General features: G+C 35.1%; 1 protein-coding gene and 1 non-coding gene across 2 annotated transcripts; both read right to left on the reverse strand.

Annotated features, from left to right (window-relative positions):
* Window positions 1–147: 147 nt before the first annotated feature.
* nrm (nurim) lies at window positions 148–4,264 on the reverse strand. The gene is made up of 4 exons (XM_019124046.2): window positions 4,045–4,264; window positions 3,383–3,576; window positions 2,399–2,575; window positions 148–1,708 (listed from the first exon to the last, which is right to left on the reverse strand). The coding sequence occupies exons 1-4, from the start codon at window positions 4,193–4,195 to the stop codon at window positions 1,403–1,405; spliced, it is 828 nt and encodes a 275-aa protein (XP_018979591.1). The 5' UTR covers window positions 4,196–4,264; the 3' UTR covers window positions 148–1,402.
* trnak-cuu lies at window positions 3,615–3,687 on the reverse strand. The gene has a single exon. It is a non-coding gene; the product is annotated as a tRNA-Lys (tRNA).
* Window positions 4,265–14,340: the final 10,076 nt, after the last annotated feature.

The following is a 14,340-nucleotide window of genomic DNA, read 5'->3' on the forward strand; positions in this document are numbered from 1 at the left end:
ATATATAATAGTGAGCGGTTAATGCAAAATACACTTTGTATTTTTACTGTATGCATAACATTTTACCCAATTAAGCTCATAATAGACATTTTGTTGTCTGATTCCTGAAATATACTTTTAATTTCGAATTATAATAAAAGACATACGTAATTTCTTGCATTTTTTTTTTTATTCAGCATTATTTAGCAAATATGATAACCTTATAAAACACACATCATGGTACGGAAAAAAGCCAATAAAAGTCAATAAACAAAGTTTAATAATGGTTTTTAGCTCTAACAACAGTGCAGTTTTTCATGTACTTCTACAAAAGTAATTTCAAGTTTATTGACCATATAAAAATACATTCTGTACCAAACTCTGAGGTCATTATGTAAACACACTTCAAGCATTAAACATTTGCATAAAATAAAAGGCATGTTTTGTAGTAGTATGACACTTAAACATGAAAAACACAGGAGCTCAGTACATAACGCAGTATTTATCCCATCACCTGCTCACTTCTTGGTTGTGCGATGCTAAAGTATTTGCAAAAAATAAAAGTATTATATAAAAACATGCAGTAAGAGGCAAAACTGTGGTAGTACAAAAGTCTTTATAAAAAGCAGAAACAAATGACCAAAATAACTTCATCCAATCTGTCATCTTTTTCCCCCAACTAACTTAGCTTTCTATGTAACTATTCATTTGTAAATGCTAATTTGTTGAAAGTTAAAGTAAACACTGCAGATAGAAAAAATGAACAAAGGATGAAGACTTCAAATACTGGCGGATTTTGGAGTGGCATACTGTCATATTGCTCAAAAATACACAAACTTATTAAAAATGCATGGTAATGATAAGAAATGCAATGTGCTGCATTTGTTACATTTGAAATTTTGCAATTGATGCATGCAAATAACGTTTCAAGTACTTAAAAAAATATATTTTGGACAGTTTATAGTGTATATTATGCAGTATTCTAGTATTTCATTCCAAACATAGCTTTAATTGTAATGCTGCCTTCAAATCACATCAATATGACCATATTTACGCCACCCAAAGTCAAAAATAGGCAGGACAATTAAAGCATCAAGGTGCAAGCATTTTTGTTGTTAACAGCTTTAACTGTTAACAGCACAATTTAGTTTGCGTGCATTTGTGTACTGTTGAAGGACTACAATATAGTTGGTTTTGAGGCAAGAGGCTTGTGTAACAAAACTACATTTCCCATCATTCCCTGTAGCAGCACAAGAATGATAAAATGCACAGATAAAGCCTCAGTTACTCACTACATTTGCTGTTCATTCGGTTGCACTAGTGGTAAATCTTCCTGACTTTTTGAGTGAAAAGAAATATGAAAATTATTTTCTAGGTAATAATCTGAAGGCAGCATTACACTATTTTTTGACCACGACTGTCTTCAGTCTGTCTTATGCGTGTTGTTGCTCTGATCGCTGCCCTCTAGTGGTGCAGAGAAGAGCTGCAGTTTGCTGCGGAGCTGCCGGCGCAGGTAAGCGCAGTCCTGGGCGTCCAGCGAGTGAGCGAGGATCAGGTAAGCGGACAGGTACACGGCCAGCAGGAGTCGGTCCAGCGGGAATGTGGGGAGGAGCCAGAGCACCGTGAGCAGCTCCACACAGACGGGATGCCTGAGGTGAGCGTAGAGCCGCTGCGCTCGTTCTGACTTCAGCAGGAGAGGGTCACCCAGACCCAGACACTCATAATACACCTGACAGACACAGAGGACAGGTGATTTCAAGATGTGCAAACTGGTGAAAAAAGCAATATGAAATATAACGTGCAAAATATGCAATTTGGTGCATGCTGATATTTATATGTTGAAATTCTGATGCTTAGATACTGACATAAAATGATCTAAATATTAGTCGTTGTCGCTCTATATCTCCAATAATCTGTCTCAGTAAGATTGAAATGATCCAAACATATAATGCAGTGACTGAGAGATGAAGAAATAAAGGCTCCTCAGAAGATGTGAGATGTTCTGGAGGCTTGTGAAGATCATTCCTCCGCTGAGGAACAGTGAAAGTAAAGCTTCTGGAAACAAACGCTCCTCAAAAGATCCTGATGATCAGATTTGAGACTCTAAAACATGATTGATGGAGAATCAAGTAAAGCTGAGCTGCTTCAGTCCAGGAAGAGTTCATCTGGAGATATTACTGCAGTTATTCTGACCTTTACTTGATCAAAATCACTCAAGATCTGACACCAGAAGCAGAAGCTGAATGTTTGTACAGTTACACTAAAACAGCTTTCACTGGATTGAAATGACAGAAGGCATGTAGTAGATTGTATGCAACAGGTTTTACAGCTAAGTTTTGAACATTTAGAGGCCTTAGAAATGTGCATATCATAATATAGCTTTTGTTTTTCTGAATGCGTATTGTAGATGCAGATGTACCTGTTTGATGCCCAGTAGTTCGGGATAATCAAAGATGAGCAGGATGCTGCAGATTATGGCCCAGCACAGGAAGTGTAAGATAAAACAGATGAGTGGGAACCAGATGTCCCAGGGTGCAGTGCGCACTGACCACAGGCAGGGGGCGCTGGTGACCGGCTGCCAGTAGTGCATCAATATCTACACAGAGATTCAATCTACAGTTAGAGCAGAATTTATACTGTCATATTTCATTGTTACATTTGTGTTATTAAATGAATTACCAAGTTATTTAATTACAAATGTTTCTTAGGGTTTTACAGGTTGTTTTTTTAGAAATAGGGTTTTCAAGAGAGTGCTAGGAGGATATGTGGAAAAGTTTAGAGAAAAACTGAAAAAATTAAAATTTATTAAAAAAAAAAAAAAAAAAAAAGATGTTTTGAATTAATATATAACTATATACATTATAAATATATAATTTATAAATGAATGCATAATTGATTAAAAAAATACATTTGAATAATAAATTTGAGTCATGAAAATAATGAACTAAATTGTTAATGTTTTATTTTAATAATAAATCTGATTATATTACAAATCTAAAAAAAAGGAAATTAAAAAAATAAAATTAATAAATCTAAATGTACAGTACTATAGTGAGTAAAAAAAAATCTAACATAATAGAAACTAAATATTCTTTAAATAATATTTTACACATAACAAGGTCTTTATACTTACATATTTATACTTATTTATATAACCTATCCATGGCATCTGAAAGACTGAAAATACTAAATCCCACAAAAAAAAAAAAAAAAAATAGCTCAAATTATTTCTATTATTATACCTGTAACCCACTTGCAGAATTAAATATGCCTATGATGCAGTCACGTGACAACAATGCAGCATACTAATGTCAGAAACGTTTGCATACTGTCACATACCAGTTTTTAAGAAAATCAGGCAGTTTGCAGTATATATATACACAGTGCATTAACATAGATATACCTGCAGTGCTGCGGCGGTGGTGAAGCAGTACACGGATCTGAATAAAACCCCAAACACATTCTGACAGACTTGCTTTACTGGAGTCCAGGCCAGCAGACTGTGCTGGAGACTGAAGAGGACCAGAAGGAACACATCCACAGCTACCGCCTTCAGGACCACCCCGTCCCGCAGAGCCACGGACCAGGGCACAGAGTCTGAGAAAATACAAACAGAAAACACGATAAAAACTTTCCGCCCAACGTGGGGCTCGAACCCACGACCCTGAGATTAAGAGTCTCATGCTCTACCGACTGAGCTAGCCGGGCTGTACGCACGCGACGCACAGGTTCCGTAATGACGATATGACGTACATTTGCGCACAATTATGCAGCCTGCTATAAATACATTATGAAATACAATATACAAATAAAGCAATACGTGGATTGCATTTAAAGTAAACATTAAAAAAAAGGCAGCTCAAAATCGAAGTTACCGAGAAAGTAAAAACTTAGAACAGCCTTACTAACGTTACTTATTACAGAGCAAATATAAGTCAATTAAACAAAGAGGATTCCTTAATATATTTATGTGCACATGGGTTCAGAAACTGCATGTTAATATTTAGGCATAACTTCTTTATTATTAAACTTTCGCAGTGTCTGTGTTGTTTGACGCGCGCTTACCTCGACACAGAGGCGCGGCTCCGCTCAGGTTATGATAGATGGCACGAAACGACACGAAGCGAACAAAGTCCGCACCGGTCACGAACACGGAAACGAAGGTAATTAAAGCAGAAACGCAGAGAAAACAGTCGCGAAAAGTCACCGACGCCATGATAATATTAATATCTCCAACGGACGACACGGAACTTCCGGAAGGAGCGGCTGCAGTAACGCGCCAAAACCAGCAGTCGGCGGAAATGGTCATGATTTCAAATTTGTGCCTGTGCTATAAGAATGTTCGCTATATTAGTTTTAATATCTATCTATCTATCTATCTATCTATCTATCTATCTATCTATCTATCTATCTATCTATCTATCTATCTATCTATCTATCTATCTATCTGTCTATCTATCTATCTGCATGAGCAACATTCTTCTATAATGGCAGTAATAGTCGGTTTATTTTCACCTCATATTTTGTGGTTTTAGTTGCATGATCGTAATGCTTGTCAGTCATGATTGTTCATTGCATGACACTGACGTGAAACCATTTTTTCTTGTTCTGAAACTGTGACACAGATCTGATATCACTGAACACAAACAGTTGTGTTTGAAGACGTTTTGCACGGTTAATAATCAAGTGTTCTGCCAGAAAATACACAAACACATGTGATTTCTTAGATTCACTGATGTTTATTTATCATAATTCTCAATAAACACATTTAACATTGAAGACATTTTTATTAAATCAAGTGTTATATGCCATAAAACATGACATTTATATTTTCTCTTAAACTCAGTTTATACAGACATAATGCTTCTCTAGATGAACATAATAATGTGAAATAAATCATGTTTGCTGCATAAAACTTGCATAAAACTAACTACTTGAACTTTTGATTAGTTGATCAGAGGTTTTCTTTCTGTTTTGTCCTTCAGTAGATTGAGGAAGCAGAAATAGCAGTGTTATTGCTGTCATACTGTAGTTAAGCAGGTGCATGTCTGTAGACTCTGTGCATCCTTTTAAAGAGGTTTGTACACATTTTCTTCAGACAAAATGTGGTTTTATGGTTCCATTACTTGGGAATGTTGTTGTTCTATGACCAGAGGGAATTATGCCATAGTACATACAGATTACATGAACATACATTCATAAAGTGATTTCTTCATCAAATGTAGCACCATCTTAGAATGTAATAGTAGGGCAGTGACCCTCAAATCTGGTCCGCGAGATCCACTTTCCTGCAGAGTTTAGCTCTAACCCTAATCAAACACACCCGAGCATGCTAATCAATGTCTTCAGGATCATTAGAAAATCACAGGTAGGTGAGTTTGATTCGCCATCCAGGGCGAGATATGAGGAACCCTGCTTTATTTAGTTATTTTATTTGTTTATTTATTTATTTATTGTGGTGAGCCGGAACATTTGGCTCAGGACTGGCTCGTTCAGTCTGAAAACGTAAGAGACAGTCCTTGTTTAGTAGCACTTCTAGCTTTTTTTTTCACCTTACTTTGCAGCACAGAAGTACTCAGTTTTCTGTGAATGCATGAGACTTTTAGGTAAATAACTAGAAGAATATCAAAATGCAATAAACGGTACAAACCAGTATGTTTATACAGTAATTACATTTACATTTATGCATTTCGCAGACGCTTTTATCCAAAGCGACTTACAGTGCATTCAGGCTATACATTATTATTTTCTATTAGTAATTACAACAATAAATTATAATAATGTAAGAAATACCATTTGCAGTATGACTAGCGTATCTGCTGTCGACTGCTGTGGATAACTGAAAGCGAATGAAAACGGAGGCCTTGACCATTGAAGTTACAACAGCCGAGCCGGTTTACATTGCAAAAAAGGTTAAAAATGTAGCCAAATTTGGCAATGTTTTGACCTGTTATCGAACACCATGTAAAGTATTCAGTGTATTTATATTATATTCAGTATAAATATTAAATAATAATATAAATAAACATCAAACACTGACAGAACGTTACAGTGAAATGCATTTCCACCTGAATTATTCAAAATGGAATAATACGTGCTGTACAGTATAATAAATAGTTATATTACAATGTGCAAAACAGCAGCATCCAATACTTATTGTGTTGTGCCCTGAAACACTGTAACATTGTGCACTGACTGAACGCTGCACGACTCTGAATATGAGCAAAACAACTTTCAGTCAGATCTGTTGGCTGTGAAGGCGAATCCGTGCCAGATCCAGAAACACAGACGGGGGTTTTATGGGAAAATCTGACATTCTAAAGGCAGAAGGAGGAGAGCTGCATGGGAAGAGAGAACATATATTACTTATGTTCATTTTTAAACATTTTAAAAGATTTAGTAAAATGCCTTCTGTTGTACTTACTCCGTTGTCTTGTGTCATCAGCTCTCGTCAGTTCAGTTTTTCAGCTGTAGATGATATTGAAAGATCAGTCACAGTTTAGCATTAATTTGCTGTTCAGCTCATGATGAATAAACCTCAGCAGTGCAAGTGGATTAAAACAGAGTTTCTCTCACCTCTGACTTTCACTGCGATCAAGATTCCTCCATCAGGGTCCAGAACTATGTATGATCCTGCGTCTCTGAGTGTAAACTCTTTAATGATCAGGTTTCTATCTCTGATGGAGATCCGTTCTCTCTGAACTCCATCAGTTCTTCTCCAGATCTCCTTCCAACCTGTGCTTCTTCTGCTCTGATGCTGCACTTCATCAGCGTTTGGCAACAGAACATCCAACTTCAGTTCCTCGCCGATTTTCACAGAAACCTCATCTGAAGACATTAATCATCATTACAATCAATCGAAGCCATAAGCAAATATTTAGGACTCGAGGGACAAATCTAATCATTTAAACATCAGCGATAGGAAAACCCAGGGTCTCTTAGATGCAACATCAACACAGTCACTAAAAGAAAACCAGAAAGCATGCTGATAATTTGACCAGTTTTGACTTTACCATCGACACAAAGTTGGTACGTCCTGATGTGTGGCTCCAGCTCTGTCTGATCATTGTGATGATAGACCCTCAAAATGTATTTCCCAGCGTCACTGAAGCTCAGATCCTTGATGACGACGTCACAGGCTCCTTTCTTACAGACTCTGCAACTACACTCTTCAGTCTGACAGACGGGGATGTTTTCTGACCGACTGATTAAACGAATAACAGGCATCTCACTGCCATCATAGTGACATGGCAGTGTGACGTTGCCTCCTTTTATCCCTACCTTAAGTGTAGGGGAGGATTCTGCAAAAAAACAGAGAGTATAATATGCATTCAGTACTGAAAAGAACATGTGGTCTTTCTCTCTTTTCTCTGTAATCGTCATCAGAGAATGTTCTTTATTTATATTTATTTTATATAAATAAAGGCATTCAGGAGCCAACAATATTAGTAGTGCCCTATTTTGACATTAGAAATGTTGATGACAGTAAAATAAAGCTGTGGAAGATGTACAAGTGCAGTTCCTGAATGAATGAATAGTGTGTGATGACAACATGCTGAAGAATGTCAAACAAAGACTGAGTGACGAAACAGAGAAACAACTCCAGCTGACACTGAACACCAAGAATGGTTAGAATTCGTCAACAAAAATGGTTGTATACTGACCGCTGTTTATGAATAGGTTCAGAAGAAGCACTAAACACAAGTAGTTTAACCTGTGGAGAACACAGAAGAGCTGCTTTATTTGACAGATATTTCCTGAGACTAATAACTTTCACTTTATCTGAATGTTTGACACATGTTGATCCTGCTTGATAGGTGTTTACCATTGAAAAGAATGTGTTACGCTGACGTGTTCGTGGTTACAGGAGCTTGTGATTACATTGTGGGTGGAAGCATGAACTGCTGCTTTCATTGAGCACTAATGACGTCATTGTGATTTGTTTGTTATATTTGCATGTTAAAAGAGTTACGTTTAATGTGAACAAGTGCTATGCTGGCTATTGATATTAACTGAAGAGGATAAATGATTAAAAGTGAATATAAAATAATTAATAATAAGAAAATAAATTAATTCAAGGACTGGTACAGCATTTACACAGTCAACATATGTTCTCTTCAGCATAATAACCACAAAAACACCATCATCTATAAACTCTTTTACAGTCCAACTAAACTCTTAAACGTCACTTAAACTAGTTTGACTAGAGACAGCACTGGTCCGATCAACGAATCACAGAAGACATCAAATGAAATCGGTGTGTTCACAGTGAATTAAGATGAATTTTACTCATCAGGATACAATTAACCTAATTTAAGTTCAAATTAATGTATTCACCTCTGTGGAAAGTCATAATTGTATTAAATTAGACCAACAAGGCTTAAAATTATCCTTTAAAACAAATTACTATTTAATAACCCCACGGAAATTATTTTTAAAACTCCCCAAATTTTTATTTTTATTTTTATGATTTATCACAGCTTTTTACTTTTTGTCAAATAAATCTTCAGATAAGATCATATATATATATATACACTGGGAGCTTCTATATATATCAAACCGGTATTATCTATGTATATAACTTTAATATATACAATATATATACTTTAAGATAATATATATAATATTTTACAGTGCACTAATAAACATCATCATAATTGCAATAATAAATAAATTAAGCATAAACACACTGACTCAAATTTAAAAAAATTCCCAAAGAAACAAAATTGGTATAGAACCCCAAAACAACTTTATATTTAAGCTTTATATTTATATTAAAATGTTTATAGCCTATTAAGAAGCATGAAGACTTACATTGTTCTTTCTCCTGTCTTCAAATGACAACTGATGCAAGCCACAGCATATATAGTGAGACTAACTACACTTTTAAGTAGAAACAAAACTGAAAGTACACACACACACACACACACAGTGAGTGTGTTGACAGTCTGGGAATATCTAATCATTAAAGTCCTCTACCTCTGAGAAGATTATCGTAATATTGCATGATGTTCAGCGACTGACATAATCTTGTCAATTATTCATTTAATAATCCACAAATGAATGTAACAATTAACTCATGAAACGCTCTGACTTTTATTTTGAAGGAAACACCTGTTTCCATGATAAGGTCACGTGACTGATGTGAAACTGTTGCAGCAGTGTTTCTTTGTTTTGGTTCCTGCTCTTGGAGAAGTTAAGGAGAATGAAACTGATGATAAGACGGATATATTCAGTGCCGGCGCTGTGGTGGGGCATTCGAGGGCCGTGCCCCCCCTAGCGGTCATTGATGCCCCTCCTACAGGCCATGGCATGGCCCAAAAAAAAATATCCCTTTTAGTTATTATTTTAATATTAAATGTTCAAACTGTAAACTTAAAGTAAATAAAATAAAAAGAATGGGGAAAATGCATAATTTTGGTTGCTCATGGCACGTTACTAGGCTTCGTCATGGTGAATGCTTATTGGTCGCCGAGTAAACTTGTTACATTTGATTTGCAGCGCGCGCGCAAAATCCATTTCAAGTTGAAGAACAGTTTGTCCGTCTATATTATAGACAGTTGTTAGCAGCTAATTTAAAAAAAACAAACAAACAAAAAAAAAAACAGGTGAATTGTTGATGAATGTTTGTGGGTTCTAACTGCATTTGTGTTTTATACTTGGCTGTCTGTAAAGATATATGGGCTTATGTCATTTCTGCTTGGTGCGTGCATAAACTGTTGGGAGGTGTGTAACCCAGGTTAAAACCAAGTATTAGCATAAAGTAATAGCAGAAAATACATTTATTTTTGTCCTTTATTTATTTTGTTTAGAAAATGAGTCCTTTAGAGTATTTAAAGTCCTTCAAACCCTAAGAAAAAACGGTGTTTAAAGAAATTATTTTATTTGTTGAAGCACACTTTGTATTTTCTGTATTTAATTTTTTCCATTTCCTGTATTTTATTTTCTTTTATCTATCTCTCAAGTTCTACAGAATTTGCATTCTACGCAAATCAAAAACTACAAAATCAGTTAAACCGAATTTTAGTCTTCTGATTTAACTGGTCCATACGCAGACATTTGTGTGATGATGTCCAACTCGTTTTATTAAGAAAAAAAGCCTTAAGTTTTCAGAAACATCTATACGAAAACACTTTGTCTGATGGGGACATTTTTTTTGCCGGTTTTTCAAAGCTTCAAACTGATTCAGTGTTTTATTTTTGTCGTCGTAATTTGTAAATTATTTAAGTATAAAAAATATATAGCTATTCATTGTAGGCCAATTTTATGTTTTTTATTTAGCCTATATTATATTTATATTATTATTTTCTGTCCCTGTTCTGTTGTTTAGGCTATCTGTTCTGGGCCGGGTTTCCCTCGATGTAGCCTAGCCTATCTTAGCTCTTAAAAAGCGCTCTCTACGTGCAAGGTTATAAACGTTAGCCGCAATTCCTCGCGCGTTTCCCCAAAAATTTACATTTTCCCAAAAATGTAGGCTACTGAACTCATAGAACGCGAGAATGAGTCGCTGTCCATTCGCTGACGTGCTGAACTAGGCTATACTAACCTTATATTGAATCGTATTCTGAACGTTTAACCTAACAATCGTCATCTGTTGTGTATTAGGAATCAAGACAGGTATAAAAAAAAAAAAAAAAAAAAAAATTATATAATGACATTCTATATAGATAGATCATTGGAGCTAACATTATAGGGTAGAATGTCATTCTATATAGATCATTGGAACCGTATCCGGTCGGCAAAACAGCAAATTTCAGCGCTGTCTTCTGTTCCTCTTTTAGATAAAAACCCAAGTCTAAATCTTTCATTGTCATTCTATATAGATCTTTCAGATTTAGGTCTGGATTTCCATGCTACTATGATGTTGCCAATGCGTCAAAAAAATATTTATCAAACGACAGTGCCCCCCCGCCGATGATCCAATGCCCCTCCAGTAGATCTGCTCTGACGCCGACTCTGGATATATTGTTTAAGAAACGAAAACTGGATTTAGAATCAGAAACAGAGAAGAAGAGGTTTTGTTCACTCGGCTTAGAACAGGACACACTGGACTGAATCAGACAATATTCAAAACAGACAAACATCAGCAGGTTTGTGTGAAAACTGTGAGGTATCGGAGTCAGTGTGAATGTGTTACTGGAGTGGAGGAAATATGAGGAGCAAAGAAGGGAAATGTTTCAAGTGCTGGAGAAAGACATTGTAAATATTAATGTTCAGACGCTTTTAGAAGAAGTGCTTGATACAAACATCTCATGATTTACCTAAAAAATACAGGATTGATGGAAAGAATAGAATTAGTTCCCTTGTTTGTCTCTTCAGTCCGGTGTGTGGCGATAATGCACCTTTAAAATCGGTTGCCAGCCACCAATCAAATCTAAAGAAGAAGAAAACAATTTGGTGAAATCGAGTCATATAAAAGAATGTAGTATTTTTGATTTTATTTTATTTTATTTATTTATTTATTTTTTCTAGTTTGTTTATTTGTTTTGACTGGTTTTTATGGTTCATTTTCGTCCTAAAAGCAAAACCCTGATTCATAAATGTATTCCAGTCGGTGGATGCACCAGTCAGTGAACAAACATCAAAGAAGAAGAAGAAGAAGAAGAAGAAGAAGTAACGCAGCAGCCGCGTGCGTAGAGTTTAAAACATGTCGAGGTTTGTATTCTATCATCAGACCACTAAGCAGAGATAGACTGAAACGCAAAGTCTTCCTCTTTCGTTCCAGAGCAATGAAAAGCGTTGAAGAATAGTCTCTGTATCAGTCCAAGTGTTGCTCCACACTTGATTTACTGCATCAAACCATATGTGCAACATAATATGATGGGACAATTCTACCGTATTTAATAATGAACTTTAACTCTGATTTTTATTTTCAAACAGCGCTTGCTTCCGGGAAAAAAGCCTTCCCTCAACACAGAGGCTGCAATAATGCGTTATGACCACCAGGAGGAATATATGGAGATGTTTCATTATGTTAAATCTGTGCTAAAAAAAATTAAATCAGTCAATGTTTCTATTTAATACTCATAATAATATACTGAATAATGCATCATTCAGTACATACTAAATCAATCTAAATATATTACAGTGTAGCTGTAAATACACTTGAGGACAACAGTTTACATCTCCTTTGCAGAATCTGCAAAATGTTAATTATTTCCCCAAAATAAGAGGGATCATACAAAATGCATGTTATTGTTTATTTAGTACTGACCTGAATATGATATTTCACATAAAAGATGTTTACATATAGTCCACACGAGAAAATAATAGTTTTCACATTTTAAAATAATCACATTTTATTATAGCAGATAGAGGAGTTAAATTCTCCCAAAGAGATTTAGCACGATTGCAATGGTAGAATAAATGAAGTAAGGTCTCTTCCTCAAATTTACACAATACACATAAGTTAGAAAGATCAACAAAAGTAGCAGTAGCCATTATGTCGAATATTAAAATGTACTTCTCTGATTTTATTAGAAATGCATCAGTTTTCAGGCAGTAACCGCGCTCTCTTTCAGTTAATATTGTCAAAGAAATGCACCAAACATTTTACACTTAGGGGATGTGTAAAAAGAGTAATGTAACAAATGCTTTGTGTTTCCTGACATTTTTTTCTGTCCAGACAAACTCCATCCAATAAAAGTTTAGACATAACTGTTTTTCTCTCATTAAAGCAAGTGTGTGTTGTAAATAAGTGCACGTAACGGAGATAAAAAGCCCTTCATGGACCGATCTGTGTTTGACATCAAAGTACCGTGAGAGCGATTAGATGCTTTGTTTTATCTCTGCTCTCCAGTCACTCTTGTGGTATCTGTTGCTAGATTTAGCAACTTTCAGACTACCTTTCCATCTTTTTCTTTCAGATAGCTCCTGGCAACAAATGTAGCTATTTTTAAAATTTTATTTCGCAACTGTGACTCAAATTTCCCTCTAAATTACACAAAAAGAAGAAATTAAAGGCATCTGGCAGTACACATATCACATGAACTACGTTGCTAGATGCAATTGTTCAATAATAATTGTTCATTTATGATAACACCTTGTAATTATTTTATACCTGTATTGGTTGATCAGTTTTAAAATATAATAAATTATTATATATAAATTATATATAATTATTATATTATTTATGTTATGTATGTATTTGTGATTGTTTTATTTGTCAATATGCGTGTGACCGGTTTTTTTTCTTATCTGTTCATGTAAAGCACTGTCTTTTAGTCTTTTAGTTGTGCTATATAAATAAACCAAACCGTTTATATTTTAATATTATTATATAAATATAAAATAAAAATTATTTAATATATAAAAAAATGGCTGTGAAATTTGAAAAGCAGCAAGTTTGTTACTGCTCCTGTTTTTAAATCAGCATAATTCAATATCAATACACAATATTCAAGCTAGAGTAGCATGTTTTAAGTAAGTTACATTATTACTTTAGTCAGAAGACAGAAAGAGCTTCATTAAAGTGTGTTCACACACACACACACACACACAAGGAAGAAAGAAGATTTCAGTGCAGAAAGAAGAAAGTAGAGACATTGCAAACATACATGATAGTGCAGACATCGAATTACACAGCTAGCACATTTATTAGTGCTATCCGAAAATTATACATTTGTAAACTGCTCACTTGTAAATAGCATATTTATACATTAATTTAAACAATGTTTCTCTCTATCTCTCTCTAAATTTCTACTTCTGTATACAGTGCTTTATTTAATTTTTCTGTTTCTCTTAAATTATTGATATATTCCATCTCTATTATGGCTTTATTATAGAGACCATTACTTTAGTATAGAGATTGAGCCAATGTTCTTATTCAAAAACAACAGCAATGGTTTCAACAATAGCTAATATGAGCAAACATATTAATATCATTACACCAGCAGGTCTCATGTTAAGAATGTGTCTGGCTGTATCTGTAGACATGATACACGTTTAAAAAATGTTTTCAAATATATTAAAAATTTATCCATTTGGTACAGTGTTTAAAACGTCCATGAAGTTTGAAACTTGAAACATGAAATTGAAATGACCAGTAGGTGGAGACATGTAATCAACTGATTCAGACAGGAATTATGTGCTAACAGGATCCTCTGCAGATCTGTTGGCACTGAAGGCACACTAGTACAGGCCCCTGTACAGTTTCTTGCATTGGGACCCCTTGGTAGGAACTGTGTTCCTTGTTCCTGTTCCAACATTGGCTGCATCCGAAAACTTAGGCAGGTGACTTGCTGCCTCGCTGCAGTATCAGGAAGTGACTTTGCAGGCAGCGTTTTTGCACGAAGGCACCTCATGAAACTGATTTTGGACAGGCTTCTGTGGCAGAGTAACGGTTTAATGATCTACAGCAAA

Source organism: Cyprinus carpio, chromosome B19, assembly GCF_018340385.1.
Source record: "Cyprinus carpio isolate SPL01 chromosome B19, ASM1834038v1, whole genome shotgun sequence".
Taxonomy (NCBI): domain Eukaryota; kingdom Metazoa; phylum Chordata; class Actinopteri; order Cypriniformes; family Cyprinidae; genus Cyprinus; species Cyprinus carpio.